General features: G+C 43.3%; 1 protein-coding gene across 9 annotated transcripts in view; it reads left to right on the top strand.

The window, feature by feature from the left end:
- Window positions 1-15,876, top strand: part of PAK1 (p21 (RAC1) activated kinase 1) — a 77,006-nt gene that overhangs the window by 35,942 nt on the left and 25,188 nt on the right. For 7 of the 9 annotated variants that reach the window (XM_030946745.1, XM_030946685.1, XM_030946676.1 and 4 more), the window contains 4 exons: window positions 7,481-7,691; window positions 12,488-12,588; window positions 14,041-14,188; window positions 15,354-15,391. In XM_030946745.1, coding sequence (XP_030802605.1) covers window positions 7,502-7,691; window positions 12,488-12,588; window positions 14,041-14,188; window positions 15,354-15,391 — 477 coding nt within the window. In that variant the 5' untranslated portion in view covers window positions 7,481-7,501. Of the gene's footprint in view, window positions 1-682; window positions 844-1,248; window positions 1,698-7,480; window positions 7,692-12,487; window positions 12,589-14,040; window positions 14,189-15,353; window positions 15,392-15,876 lie in introns of those variants that run through there. The other 2 variants (XM_030946756.1, XM_030946715.1) reach the window with 2 other exon arrangements.

Genomic DNA, 15,876 nt, shown 5'->3' on the forward strand with positions numbered 1-15,876 from the left:
GTGACAGATCTCTGGATTTAAAAAGGTGCAGTTTTTTGCAAATGCTAGCATGTATTTAAAGTGTGAATACATTGTACTGGGAATTATTCCACATTAGGAGATAGCAGGGCTTAATTCTGAGCCCTGTGCTCCATGTCCATCTTCCTGCATTGGAAACTTCTGAATGGAATAATGATTAATGATTCGGCTGCTCTCAGTTGCTGTTGCTGCTAATGTGTAGTTAGGACTCTGAGCCAAGTAACTTAGGCAGGAGTAGTGGGGGTGGTTTTAACTGTGTGCATTAATATATTCTCTTTATGCTGCTTCTAGTCATTTCCTCTGGAGTACAGATTTCCTCCAGGAAACCTGCTTGTATGGGCTTTGGATATGCTTTAACATAAGAGGCCTTTATTTTTCCCACCCTGCTTAGCAAGCTCCGACTCCAGCGACTACTTTGACTTGTGTGGTTGAAGCCGTGCCCTCCTGTGAGCAAAAACAGAACCGGAGCCAAGGCTGCTCTGTGCTGTGCTGGAAAAGGGATCCTGTCCTGACATCTGCAACAGCCAACTTGCTTGTTCAGGCGTGTAGGGGGAGGGGAGGCAGCACTTCTGGGGATGAGGAAATAAGGAGGATGATTTGTGGGCTGAGAACTTTTAAAAATGATACTCTTGGTTCTTTCTGTTGCAGCTTGGATTTTATTTTTTTTTCTCTTGGGCTGTTTAAAAGCACTGTTAGGAGTGGGTAAATGCTTGGTGAAAATGAGGAGGCTGCTGCCCTGGGATGGGATCAGGCAGAGCTGATCTCTGCAGTTCTCCAAGTTTGAGTACTGGAGCACAATTAAGGGGAGTTCATCACATGTTCCAGGTACTTGGGCATAGCTGGCATTGATTGTGAAGTGGTTATTGTTTGACACAGCCATTTATTTGTGCAACAGCTGAAGCCAAGTCTGAACACGGCAATTTAAGCTGGCATTGCTCTCTGTGGTTTTGGATTCAAGCCTAATGTGGTGAAAAGGGCTTGACCTTCCTCAGTGCTTCTAAAACCCTCAGTGTGCCTGGGTTTCTGTCACAGTGGTCATGCATGGGTCCACACTGTGGAAGATGGTGAACACTGGGCCTTGATTCTTTCTAACAAAACAGAAAGAAGCTTCCTTAACTTGAATGAAAGGAGAACTCTGTTGCTAGGAATCGAGTGGTTATAATTAGTCTGTTCTTCTTTAGAAGCGTATCTGTGCGGTAGGATGGGTTAGCATGGATATCTGCCCAGGGGGAGATTTTGCAGCTCTCCTGCCCACTACAGGGATGTCCACGTCCTCCTGCAAAATCTGGGCTAGGAAATCCCACCTTGCATTTAGCCCAGACTGCTGGGATTGAATGAAAGGCTTTTTTTAAAAGGACTGTCCAGACTTTTGACTTTTAAAATTCCAAGCCATGGGATTGTCCAGCTTTTCCTGTTAGTTGTAAGTGGTCAGTCATCCTTTATGTCTGGCACTATGGAAATAATGCTGGCAGTGGAGCAAGACTGCAACTGGTAGTTGGCCATCTGCCATGAGAGAGTGTCTCCCTTCCCCCTCCTCACACCCACCCACCCACTCGTGCTGTAGCAGTGGATGCATTCTCTTCTAGGTGTATACTGATGTTGAGAGATTATTCTTTCATTTAGTTTAGCAATTTCATCTGCATCTTTAGGTGTTGGCAGCACCTGCAGGGATCTAACAGGTAAGTTCTAAAAAGACATCAGTAAACATTGCTGTTTTGTAATTATTTATTTGAAATTTATGCAAGCCCGTTGTTTAGTCTGTTGGGGGTTTTGTGTTGTTTGTTTGTTGTTATTTTTGTTTTGTGTTTGTTGTAGTTTACATGTAAATGCAGGATCTGGGCTGGTGCTTTGCTGGTCCTTGGCATTTTTGGTTTAATTGGCACATTTACACAGAGCTCAGATGTGCAGTAACTGGTTGGGGAGACAGCTCTGTGCTGGAGTTTCTGGGGGTTTTTTTAATCACCTCTAAATGCGGTGATCGGTCTTTCCTCCCTCAGTGTGTTGCAGCTGCCTTTTTTGTGATAGCATGTGTTCCTGGTCCCATCTGCTGCTGGGAGGAGGGAGAAGACACCTCTTGCCTCTTTTTCAGGTGGAAGGCGTGGGGTGCCCTTCCTTCAGCGTGAGACTGGTGTTTGAGACTTAGTCCCACGTAGAGTAATAAAAAACGAATGACTGTCTTCATCCTGTGTGGAAACCCAGCTGGTAAACTCTGATGTTACTTTTTCTGCTGGGATTTGCGTGGAAGCGTGACACACAGGGAGGGAATCTGCTGCTTGCAATGTGTTTGAACAGAGCAGGGCACAGCCTGTGCTCTTTCTCACCAGGGCAGTGTGAGGGGGAAGGAGGTGATTTTAACTGTGTGTGCATGCACAAGCAATTTCTAGCCATGAGGTGCAAGGATGCAGGGATACTGGTGCAGAGGTAAAACACTTGTTCTGATAAGGATCAACTCAATTAAAGGTTTAGACTCTCTTTTTTTTTTCTTTGTGAGCAAGACACCCTTTCCTCACCCTGCCAACAACAGAATACTTGTGTCTTGGAAAAATGGGAGATTTCCTTCTGGTAGTAAGCAGAGAGGAAAGAGCAGTTGCTGAGCATCTTCCTCCTCCCCGTCTTGTTTAATATAGTTTATTCTTCTGTAAGTTGTAGTGAGTAACTTACAGCTACTCTCTTTACTCTCTTGCCAAACTGCATGAATTATAGATGTCTCTTTTATGAGTTTTCATGTTGACTCCTGCAATTAGTATGCATTGGACGTAGTTATCTGTATGACATCTACTGTAGCGTAGGTTTCAGCCTTTCTGACTTTTTAATTGCATTCTGTTTTAGCAATCAGTCATCTGTCTGTCTTGGTAAGGAATGCAAAGAGAAAACAAGCAGCTTGATAGAAACCTAGAGTTCAGCATGGAGCAGCAGGTTTGAAATGATGTGCTTAAGTTAAGTGGAAGGAAAAATGACATACATAGAGGGTCTTTGTTCTCTCTTTTTTTCTGCTTGTGTGTGTGCTAGAGTAGGGTCAGAATGTCCCACCTACTTTTGGGTCCCACTCTGCAAGGTGAATGTCTCAGGAGGCTGTGCCTGTACTACAGTTTATGCCTGTAGTTTAGGAATAAACTTCACAATTTCGAAGGCATATAGATGCGGCACTTGAGAGTGGTATTTAGTGGTTAACACAATGGTGCTGAGTTAATGCTCAGACTTGATGATCATAGGGTCTTTTTCAACCTTAATGATTCCATGATTGTCTTTTGTGTTATATCATCTTAACAAAGATCAGCAGACCTGCATGGATCTTTGCATCTGTGAATGTACCCTGAGCTCTTGGGTGCCCCTCTTGGCACCTGTGGGTGCTGTTTTCTGTTCACTACTTCTGCTTGTTCTACCTTCTGTCTGTCTTCTTCCCGTCTGCATAAGTGTTTTGTAGGTGTAAAAGCTGAGTTTGACAGGTTTGCTGTTGGACTCTGTTGAGTCTGTGGCAATGATTTTTAGCTAATGGCCTGCAGAAGTTGATGGGAAGGGATAGGGGTGCATTGAAGGCAACTATAACTTGACTACAGCAGTCACAGATTGCAGTATGTAATAAAACTTAGCATTATTACTGTGTGCTGAAACAACTCAAACTTTCAGTACTCTCAAATGTCTGCAGAAACAATAGTCCTACATTACAGCTATGCCTTCCTAGTGTTGTCTATGGAGTTTGGTTTGAGCGCTGGTATTTTAATATATATAGTAGTTGAGAATAATTGTGTCTGCAGCTAAAATGTATTCCCTCATCTGACTCTGGTTGAAAAGTTCATGTGCTGTTTCATTGCTTTCACTGTTCACTTAATCACACCGTGGAAACCTAAGATGGATTTCTCAAGGGAGAGTCGTGCTGGTGTGAAGAAGGAAATAGCTCAGAGCAGCGATGCTTTGCATTCCTGTTGGAATGGAATGGCTTGTGCCGAGCTAAGTGACTCATTTCAGTGGCCTAGCGCTGATGTTCTGCCAGCTGGGGAAGAGATTGCCTGGTGCTCTGAATTCGGGCAGTGCCTACATGAGGGGGTTTGTTTAAAGCTTGCTTACATGTGAATTGGCAGGAGATTATGCTAGGAAGAAGAGAATTTGCACAGCCAGCTGGGCTGCAGTGAGGGGATGGCTACCTCTGTAACCACTTGGCCTGGCTCTGGGCTCTCAGTTCTGACTTGGGTGTATAATTCTGTCAGGAGAGGGTTTCATCTGCCTACTTTGAAGCCAAGAGAAGTTGAAAGTATAATGATGTTGCATTTGACCTCTGTATTGCAGTGGGAGGATTCATTTAAGCAGGTTTTTGCTTTTCCCTTTAAATATATAGTGACACAAGGCCTTTGGGAACCTTCTAGTGCAGCTATTACAGGGGGGAACTCCTGTGGAATCAGTCTCTTAGTTTTGTGGATCAAGGGATTTCTCCTACCCCCCCATCTCCAAACAGCTCATGTAACTCCAAAGATTAGACTTTGATGAAGAGAAAGGTCTGTGAGCTTGAGTGATGGAGGGAAAATGAGAGGCTGTACTATAGGCTTTGCCTACAGCAAAGGTGCAGTTATCAAATAGGTGTGAAACAATATTGCTTGTAAAACTATGTAACTTCTCAGCAGGTACTTGCTCTTTCAGGGAATAATGTAAGATAAACAAGAGCTTGTACTGCCAGTTTCTATCCCTGTGGTAAAACAGTAATTCACTTGTGCGCTATCCTTTCTGACTGAGGGATTTTGAAAAACTTTCTTATATTGAAGAAACTAAGAGCAGATGTCCCTGGGGTTTTGCACTGGTGGAACTGAGAGGGAGGATGCTTGACATACAGAGATTTTTCTTATACTCTTTTTTTTTTTGAGGTTTTTCCTTATGTTCTCTTTCTTTCTCCCAACACTAGACCAGCCTCTGCCTGTAATCTGGGGCTTTTTTTATTCTTCCTCTCACTTCTTTTTCTCCAGCCTGGAGCCACATACTGCTCTATTTTGATCTGATGTTGCATCCATTCCCCAACTTAGTTAACCTTACTCTTTCTCCTGCTTAGTTTTGTGCCTCTGACAGCAGGTATACTGACCTCTCTGCTCAGTGGGAGAGGGACCCAGAAGTGAGTCAGTCTCCATTCCAGCCATGCCTGTAGCTCCAGGAAGTCTGGCTGATGGGGGAATCTTTGGATGCACCTTTATTCAAACCCCCATTGGGGATAAATCAGGCTGTTAGAGCAGCAAATGTGGTGCCACTCCTGGGGAGGTCTGTTTGGCAGGCAGAGGGCTGCTAACATTCCTTTTCCTTCTGCTTCCCTGTTTGCAGTGTACTCCTAGCACCTTCCTGGCAATTCACTTTTTCGTGGTTAAATAAGATCAAAGCAGAGAATGCATCTCTTATAGGACACTGCTGCTTATGTTGTTTCAAATGGTTTACTTGTGCCAGTTTGGTTCCAGCTGCTGACACTGTGATGTGCAAAGCCCATCAGGAAGGGCTCAGTATCTTCATGTTTCACAAGATACATGTGCAGCAGTGGCTGCCAAAATTATCAGTTGGGTTTCAGCTTAGACTTTTTTCCACTGCTTAGGCAGGGAGAGTATTCGTTTGCACCAACCACTTCATGGCTGGCACTCCAGCTGTCACTTAGTTCTGTTCTGTTTTATACCCAAGAATGGCATGAGGCTGAACTGTGAGTGGTGGGACATGCACAGGGCACATGTGAGGACACGCCCAGACAAGTGCACAGATAATTTCCCCCCACCCCTCCCAAATACCAAAGCTGTCCCACCATTAAAATCAATCCCCAAATACTAGTCTGTCATTTAATATTCCTTTGCATAGCTGTATTGGAAGGAGAATGGGGTTAGGGGCAGACCTTTTACAAAGTTCCCTGTGTGTAAAGACTTGCCCAAAGCCTTACAGGCTGCACAACACTGCTAACCCTCCCATTTAAGGGCAGCTGTGAAGAAACTGGGAATCAATCAAGTGGAAGCAAAGGTGGAGCTGCAGGCCAGCCATGGCTTGGCAGGCAACAGGGAAACTCTGCTCTTGGCAAAATCTGGCACATTGCTGCTGAGCGACTTCTGTGGGCAGTGTTGGCCTGCCTTAGTTCCCCACAGCAGCATGCTCTGGATCCAAAGCTTGCCAGTTACACTGAGGATCAGTAGCTTGGCTAAAGAAGGCTTTGAAGGCTGGCTGGGTGCTGTGTGGCCATAGGACTGTGGTGTGGTGGTGAGATCTGTTCAGTGTGACTCAGTGTCACACTGAGTCCAGCCTATGGAAAGCGGCTCCCTGGCAGTCAGCAGTGATCTCAGCTTTGTAACAAAACTTCTTACTTGCAGAGAGCAAACAGCTTCTGACTTTTTGCCATGCTGCAACTCTCCCCAAGTGAAACAACTTCCCTTACTGCCTGTGGAAGTGGTAAAGCTGTTGAAATGCTTTTTCCACCCAAACAGAAATTGTTCCCACTTTGGTCTTTATTCAGCAGTTAACTCCCAACTCACTTTTGAAAGAAAACATAGTGCAGATGAATTCTAGTTTCCAGAAGGATCTTGCTGCAGCTGGGCTGTGCCAGCAGTAATACTGATCTCATTTGGGTGGAACAAGTTAGTTGTTGCAGAGTAATCTATTACCCTGTTCCCAAGCTTCCGTCTTTAAATCTGCACAGCAGGGATTATTTACTTATGGATTTATGTGTGTGTTGGGGATCTTATTTCGTTTGACCCTTCCAACAGAACAAAATGCAATCAACTTCCTGGCAGTTGGAGTTGCTCCTGAAGTGTGCAGTACTGCAGGAAGGCCAGGGCTGGCTTGGCACAATCGAGGGCTGTGGCACTGCATCTGAGGGGGTACAGCTCAGGGTTTTATGGCCACTTCTGCCTCTGAACCCGCTCAGCAGCTCTGTAGCAAAGGAGCCTGAGCAGCTGCATCAAAACTCTGAGTACAAACTTCAGTCTATGTGTTGTGCTGTGCTGGAGACTGATGCAAACCTTTGGACATAGTTTTTAGGAGAACTAGCATGGATCTGAGAGGTATTACAAACTCAGCAACTTGTTGGCTCCTCTCAGGTATCCTTACTCTTCACTACATCATATTTACCTTCTCACCCTGACTTCTGCTCCATGGTTTCTTTGAGAATTTTTTGTATCCTGAAGCAGGCTTTTCTCAGTGATCAATAATGCAAATGATTGAACATAGTCTTATTAACAGAAAAAGAAGAGGGTTCTTGAGTAGAATTTATTGTGCTGACACGAATTTTTATGCTGGGGCTATGTTGCTATCATTGTCCCTGGAAGTGTTCAAAAAGCCTGTGGATGTGGCACTTGGGCATATGGTAGTGGTGTACACAGCAGTACTAGGTTAATGGTTAGGCTGAGGTTGCAGGTGCATCTGCAAATACCTACTTGTGGTTTACTTGGTAGTGTGTGGCTCTAGTCCAGAATCAATAAATAATTACGGCTTCTAACCTGTTTTCTTTCCCAATTCCCAGTAACGGCCTCCCCAGCTGAAGATGTCTAACAATGGAGTTGAAACAGAAGACAAACCACCTGCTCCTCCAATGAGAAATACCAGCACTATGATTGGTTCAGGAAGCAAAGATCCTGGGACTTTAAATCATGGCTCAAAACCTCTGCCTCCCAATCCAGAAGAAAAGAAGAGGAAGGATCGGTTTTACCGATCTATTTTGCCAGGAGATAAAAGTACAGTATTTTATCTCTTCTAATAAATCTTCTGTCTTGGTTGTTGCAGGGTATATAAGGTACAGTCTGTAGATATGTTTTTTGTAATGATTAAACTTGTAACATTTAATCCATCTTGCTTTTTTTTCACAGGATCATAGAATACTAGAATTATTTGGGTTGGAAGGGACCTTAAGGATCATCTTGTTCCAACTTACTTGTCATAGGCAGGAATAACTTCCATCAGACCAGGTTCCTCAGAGCCTCCTCATCTAGGCTGGCCTTGAACCCTTCCAAAGGGCAGCCACAGCTTCTCTGAGCAACCTGTACCTGTGCCTCACCACTCTCACAGTGAGGAACTTCTACCTAATATCTAATTTAAACCTGCCCCTCTCTTGTTTTTAATTAATTCACTCTTGTCTTGTCACTCCATGCCCTTGTCAAAATCTCTTTGCAGGTCTCTCTTAGGCCCCCTTTCTTGTGGTTTTTTTTTTTCTTAATTTATTTTGCCTTTCCTATAAATTATGAGAACAGTGTCCCTGAAAATCTGGACTAGCTCTGGGACTAGTTCTGTTACTTCCCAGCCTGACTTGTCTGTCCATAATGGTCTAGAAAATCATAAGGTTTTGTGCCAATTACAAGCTGGCCAATAAAGCTGGCATTGGCAATTGGTGGAGAGCAGAGGGAGGCCTTTTGCTTGTTTTGTTGTTTTAAACAGCAAATAATTTGAGTTATACAAGACTAATATGCAATCTACTACTAGACCTGTCATGTTTTGCCTCATGGCCATTTACTCTGTTCTAATGTCTGGGTCAGGCATTGTCTACTTGCTTTTAAGAACATTCTGTCACTGAAAATTCTTGCATATTTCTTGTGAACTGAAGGAGTTTTTCATGTTCAAGGGACTGTAACAGATGGAAAAAGAGATAGGAACTGTGAACTGTACATGAAATTCTAATTTTTAGGATGAGGATATTTTAAAAAAACCTCTCTCCTATGAATCTTTTGAAGTGATGCAAAAAAAAAAATCTTCATCCCCTAATATGTGCTGGTTTCTTTTTATATCTGACCTATTTTTTTGGAGTTCCTCTTCGTAATACGTCAGTTTTTTCTGTATTGCAGTGGTTTCTAAGCACTGGGTAACTGAAGTCAAGACTAAATACCTTCAACTCCCTGGCCTTCAGGAGGGAGGCTGCCTCCTAATTTTTATTAGTGAAAAGACTAATTGAAATGATAGCTTCACTAATTTAAATAAGCAAGGTGGTGGATCATTTTCTACAAATGTGGCACTCATTATTATTATTCTTATCTGATACTTTTGGCAACTTTGGATTGTTTTACAAGTGTGGGGTTTTGAGCCTGCAATCCAGAAACCTGTGAACTCAGTGTTAAAAGTCTGCTGGGTCTGGGTTAGAACTTGCCATTATGAGTATGAATCCTAAAAAAGCTGCAGGATTTTTGTGTTGACTTACTTAAGGGCGAGCAGTTTTTAAATCTCCAGGATGAACTGTTCCAGAGATCAAAGAAATCACTGGAAACTTGTAAAGGAGTAAAAGAAGTAGAACCTGAAATGCTAGTTTGAGTTGGATTATGAAGGAGAACTACGAACGAGGAGAAAAATGAAGGTTTGGGGAAAATCAGCAGACAGACTGTGACTGATCCAAAGCTGCCCATGTTTACTGAAGATTGGCCAACATGGCAGATGCTTCAAGACATGAGAGATTTTTGTTTAGCCAAGCCCAGCAGAGCCTTCTGTTGCAATACACCTGCCCAAGTGAGAATGGCTGCTTCTGTCCTCTAATTCCTGTGAGCAAAAAATTCCTTTAACACTGTCACCTTCACGTCAAATTTGTTGATTTCTATCTTATGAGAACTTCTTCTAGTCTCATGATGACAGCTAAATTCATATTGTGTCATGCTGCTTAAACGTAGGCAAATTCTTCAGTGTTCACAACACTTTGGTTTGTGCCTGAAATGATTTGGGTATCATTTTCTAGTTTTTATTTTTTTAAAAGGGAAGTTGGTTTCCATTCAGTTAGAGGAAAGTAATTTTGAGCAAGTCTGTGCTACCCCTGTACATGAGCAGAAGTGTTGTATAAAGGACACATGGGGCATAAATCCAGGGCCTCATGCATTTTTGCACACTTGCATTGAACTATACCCCTTGCCAGGCAGCTCTGAAGATGTCATGCTCAGCCTGCAAAATTTAGGATGTAATTTGTAGTCCTCATTTCCTCTGTTCAAGCCTAAACCACAAATCAGGCATTTAAAAAACCCATTGGTTTAATACTGGGTGAGTCCTGCCCAGTAGGATGCAGGGCTTGTGTGACTTGTTGCTCTCAGCAGGACTTGTGAATATTTTGAATTTTCCTGGGCTCAGGGGACTCATCAGTGCCTAACTGAGGGTGTCAGTCTGGCTTGAATGGGGCACATTTATCTCCTTTGAACTTTGCTGACCTCAGCTGCAGCTTCAAACAGAGGCAAGGATTTACCCACAAGGTGACAGTGTGCAGCAACCAGGAGCCCTTTCCACGGTGACTGGGAACACTTGAGTCCATGTTAGCAGTGGTGAAGACCTTTCTCATCTCAGTATGCTTCAGGATGGTCTCACTGCACAGTCAGACATCATGCTTCACAGTTGCAGCTCAATTTGCCAGGACATTGTAAGAAAAATTTATGGGAGGCTCATTTAACAGCATTGAACATGGAGTGAGAAGGTGATGAGGTGTTTGTGGGAATAAAGCCTTTGGTGGTGGTAGGTAGGTCATCTTAAATATATGATATTATTTCTCTTTTGTATTTTTTAAATTAAGATTCTTCGGGTCTTTTTAGCTCATTGCAAAGATAATGCAATCCCTTTAAAGGGACTTTAGTGTTTAGAAAGAACTAAAGAGAAAGGCACTCCCAGTCTTTTTCCCTTGTACCACCTGGTCACAAAGGCAATTGTATTATTAATGGTTTAATAATGTTTAGGCTTCTAGATCTGTCAGATCTGCCTGAATGTAGAAATAAAAAAAACACCTAAGACTTCTGGATAGCAACCTAATGCCCTTAAGCTTTGTTTAGGAATATGTTCAACTGTGCTGTGGCAGCTGCCCTGGACCACGTGTGGGTGGGTGTTCATTGTCTGTGCAGAGCTCTTGCATAGTGGTGCTGGTAGAAGTGTCCTCTTCTTCTTCACCTAAGCAATGGGCTTCTAGGCTGAGATGGCACCTCAGTCTTTGGCTTGGAAGAGTGGTCTGATCCTGTGGGCAGACCTATGGGATATGGTGGCTCTGATGGCACTCCCTGCACCTCTTTGCCTCTCGCTTTCCATCCGGTGCTAGTGCGTGCAGCAGCCTCTGTGCTGCAGATGCTCACCATCTGCCAACCAGCAGCTGCTCCTGTCTCCTCCTCGCTCCCTTCTCAGGGATGGCTCCTCCAGCATTGCTCTTTTCCCCTTGGCACTCTGTCACTCCTCTGTGACTCAGCCTCCCTCATTCCCTTTGTTTAAAAGAGGGATCAAAGACAATCTGTTCCATCTTCGTGTCCCAAATGGAGCATCTGATCCTTTTCGTTCTCCAAAATTACTCTGTACAACTGTAGCTCTGTAATGATACAGAGAACAGTGCCAGAGCTGGCACTGAAGGAAATGGGATTCAGTCCTTTGGGGCCAGCCCTGAGCCTCTCTACACAACCAACCACAGCAATGTCTTAAAGAATTGCTGCACTGAGTGTTAGCCTTGCAGGCTTCTCAAATACCTGGGGTTTGGCCTTCATGTTGCCAAAAGTGCACTGGGGAATGTCAGCCACAAAACAAATTCTGTTTGGCTTTGGATAAAAAAGGGGAGCAGCTGGGAAATGTGAGTGGCTTGCTCACGTTCTCCTGGCTCTGCTGATTTTATAACTGCAAGCAGCAGCCAAACCAACTAGAATGTGGTTCTTTCTTAAACCAATCTCAATTTCTTGAATACAATAAATGCTAAAAGAAAGGTGGAGTCTTTAATACATAATGAATATGGATGAACTTAATCCAATGCATAATGATAATCTTATTTGAAGACCTCTGTTTAAAATTTGAAGGGTGCATCTGCTTTGATGTATTTTCTTCCCTGTTTCTTGGTGACTTCTGCTGCTCACCTGCCAAATTCTGCTATCTTGCTCATGTCTTCAAAGCTGGTTATTAAAACTATCTTTAGTTCATTTTGTGAGCAAAAAAAAAAAAAAAGAAGTGCTTTTGCTCATAATATTTTATAGCAGAATCCCACATTATATTTAGGTTTCTTCCCAAACTTTTGAGGAAATAGGATGAAGGAAACAATTTCTGAGCAGTATTTGTAGTTAATTTTGTCCCTGGCTTTTGTATGAGAGGCAAGTGTATATTTAAAAGCACATAATATTGTTTTGTTGGCTTTTTTTAAAGTTGCTTAAAACAACAAATAAAAATAGGTGTTCAAAAGTGACTGGCTTCCACTTACTGCCACTGTAGAGTTTTTGACTCTGACCTGTGTAATTTGTGTGAATATTTTAGGTAAATAGCTCTCATGCTGTTGAGTCTAGATATACTAGTTGATACTTTACATACTGAAAGTACCAGTTTCCTTTTATGTTTGTCCTGTGTTACAAGACTTTTGTTTCTGTTGTCCACTCACTGTGGTTGCTCTTAAGTGTGGAAATAAAATTTTTCAACTTGCTGTTTGTCTGCTTCAGATCAAAATCCTATGACTAGCAAAAATGGGGGGGGTGATTGTGTAGGTGAATTAGAAACTATTGGGGAGATTTTAATTCTTGATGCATGTATGGATTTTTTTTATTGTTGTTGTTTTTGTCTCTTGCAGCCAATAAGAAGAAAGAGAAAGAGCGGCCAGAGATCTCCCTGCCCTCAGACTTTGAACACACGATTCATGTGGGGTTTGATGCAGTCACGGGAGAATTCACAGTAAGTGAAGCTGGAGGAAGAGAGAACTGTGTGGTTTAGCTTATTGCTAGGAGGAGCCAGGGCCCATTAATCTTTTATATATTAATGCTGGAAGGGCTATTACCATCATCTGGTTTGATCTCATTTGAAACACATCTGCAGAGGTTACCTACTAATTCATGCTGAGAGACTGTCAAACTTGGCATATCCCATAAGCTCAGGCTGCCAGCAAACTTTTCCTTTCCTGGTTTTTTGGCTGCTGTGGTCAGCTAAACATGGTATATCTGTCTTCCCTTCCCTTCTCTTCCCCTCTTTTCCCCCTGTAGAGCTGAAATAAGTCTGTAGCATAGTCTGTGTCCCCCAAGTGGGGCTCTGAGAGTTTTCCTTCGGGAGGCACACAGCTGTGTACAGCTACTTAGGACAGAACATGTATGTACTGCCCTAAGGCTAAATGTCAGATGCTTTTATGTGTGGTGGGCTTTTTTTGTTTATTGATGTGCAAAATACTGTAAAGACAGAGTTGTATTTCATCATCATCATTGTATTTTCACTCTCATTCTGGTTACGAGATAGTATTTCCTAGCAGCAGAAGTTGTTTGTGAACAAGGTGTTTCTACCTGTCTGTAATAATGCTGCTTTTCAGGGACTTTATTCCCCTACCCAGAGTCATGTGCACGCGTGGGTTTTGCATGGCAGCCTCTAGACTTGCCCAGGTTAGCCCACCTGTACTAGTGGGGCATTACCTGAGAGGTGTATCCAGCCTTCCTTCTGAACAGGAGGATAACTTCATTGCTCATGCATCCCAGTCTCTGCCACTTCGTCCATACAAACTGTTATCCCTGCTGGTGAGGAAAGGCACAAGTCTGGCTCTTTTTCAGGTGTGTTTATTTTCTGGCTGAAATTATGTCCCTATAGTGAAATTCTGAACTTCAGATGTGGAGTTAACACCTCTGCTTTCCCAGCTCTGGTTACAGAGGGCACCACACTGCTGTTACCAAAGAGCTCTAGTGCTGCCAGAAGACCCAAACGAGTCTTGCATGTCCATTGTGCTGAAGGCTATGCAGTGTATGTTACTTCTGTAGTCTTTCTTGGGTGTATATATAAGTATGTGAATACCTGTGCCTAAAGGATTTTGTGGTTTGTTTTGTTTTTTTCTTGAGGCTTTTCCCAAAGTGCAGCAACTGGCTCTTCTCCTTTCTGGTTTTTGAATTTTGGTCTGCAGAGGACGTGGGAGTCACCCAGAGACCCAAGAGTGACATTTACATGCCCAAGTGTGGTTTGTAACACAGGCAGTGGCTAGGGACACACACATTCACCACCTCTTTTTCTTTCCTCTCCTCTTCTGTCCTCTTTTCTCCCTGTTTCCCTCACAATACTGTGTAACTCCAAAAACTGGGGCAGAACAGTGACAGGGGGCTTATGTTTTATGCACATTAGACCAGCTGTGTGTTACCAAGGTGCCTCTTCCCACAGGGAATGCCGGAGCAGTGGGCACGTCTGCTGCAGACTTCCAACATCACCAAGTCAGAGCAGAAGAAGAACCCCCAGGCAGTGCTGGATGTGTTGGAGTTTTACAACTCCAAGAAGATCTCCAACAGCCAGAAGTACATGAGCTTCACAGGTACATGGTGATGGTCTCATGTGGCTGCTTTTTCCAACTCTCTGTGGTCAGGGCATGTGGGGCTGCTTCTGTTTAATCGACAAGTAGGTCTCTCTTTTCAAGGAAAATGTGAATGAGATTCCCTGGCTGCTCAAGCACCTTTCTTCCTTTAAAATGCTCTTCTGTTAATCTGGATGCCCTGCATAGCTGCAAAAGAGGATGTCAGAGCTGCAAAAGAGGATGTCAGTCAACTGGCTGAGCCTCCAAAACATCCTTTTTCTGATGCTCGCAGCCACAGCCAGCATCTGCAAGGCAGATCCCAGACTTCTGGGACTGGGTTCCCCTGATGAAAGTCCCTGGAGAAAACAGGCAGCTAAATTTTGCACCAGTTTCAGTTTGGAGGGTGGGTGTGGATGTTGCTTTTTGTGTACTTGGGTTGAGAGCCTCTCTGCTCCCATGTGCCATGGTTGAGGAATGGGCCTCAGCTCCCTGGGTGCTTGGAAATTGCTGGCTGGGTTCCTCTAAAAGTTGAAGCTGCCAAGGTTTTGTGCCTCTTTCTATGGGTTATCTGCCCTCTGAAGGACATCTGCAACCACCACTCCTTTTCCTTTCAACTGCAACTCCTTCCCTTTCGAAATATTAACCCCTACTTTGGTTCTTTTAGGGGGATAGAACCATGTCACCAGATCTGGTACTCATTAGGAAGGCTCCAAGCAGGGATAAAAGCACAAATATTCCCCATATGTGCCTGGATAGTCAAATGAGAAGCCCATCAGTTGACTTGTGAGGTCCTCTCTGCTAATCTGCTGTACACCAGGAAGTTTAGGTGGCTGAGACTGAACATTTTGCAGTCAGGAGTCAGCTGCAGTGCCTCTGCTGGGGACTTAGTCCATTGATAATATTTTGTGTACATGGATGGAGGACAATATTCATTCAAGTTTTGCTCTGGGCAATTCCACCCTCTTGCTGCAGGGATTTGTGACCCCTGCATTTGTCTGCATTCATTTACCCTCTGTTCCTGTATCTTCCAGGGTTCAGCTGGTTCTGGGAAGCTGGAGTTAGGGAGCTGAGTTTGGGAGCAGCCTTTTTTCCTGCCTTTTCTAAAGAGAGCTTGTTCCTTGCTCCTCTTCCCAACTTTTGCTGCGTTTATAACTCATTTATAATGGCATTATTATCTGTCTTTCAGATAAATCAGCTGAGGATTACAATTCATCTAATACGTTGGTAAGCCTCACATTCTGCCTTGGGATTAAAAAACTTGCAAAAAGTAGTTAATTACTTGTAAACTTGTAGTTTGCTTAATGTTTTAAAATCTGAACTATGTATATTTGTGTGGTGAGTACATGTTTATAAAAACAGGTGTGCTCCTTTCACTTTTTTTTTTCAACTGGTGGGGAATAAAGCAGATGGAAGTAGGATTTATAGTGAATTAGTGAATGGAAATTAGTGAATTAATTAGTAGAAATAGGTCTGTTTTCATAGAAGTTGATCTTTTCCTACACCTAGAATTTGATAACCGCTCTGCTGTCAGGTTTTATTTCTCTATAAACTGTTTTATAACAAAGTTTATTTACTAACCTGTGAGGTCTGATTTACTAAAGCTAATGTTGATTAACCAGACTAATCTCTAGCAGAACAGGAAATAAAAAGTTCTCCTCCTCTCAGCTTGACCTTTACTCAGTCCTTGCCAGGGCAGGCACCACTCCTAT

This window comes from Camarhynchus parvulus, chromosome 1 (assembly GCF_901933205.1).
Source record: "Camarhynchus parvulus chromosome 1, STF_HiC, whole genome shotgun sequence".
Lineage (NCBI taxonomy): Eukaryota > Metazoa > Chordata > Aves > Passeriformes > Thraupidae > Camarhynchus > Camarhynchus parvulus.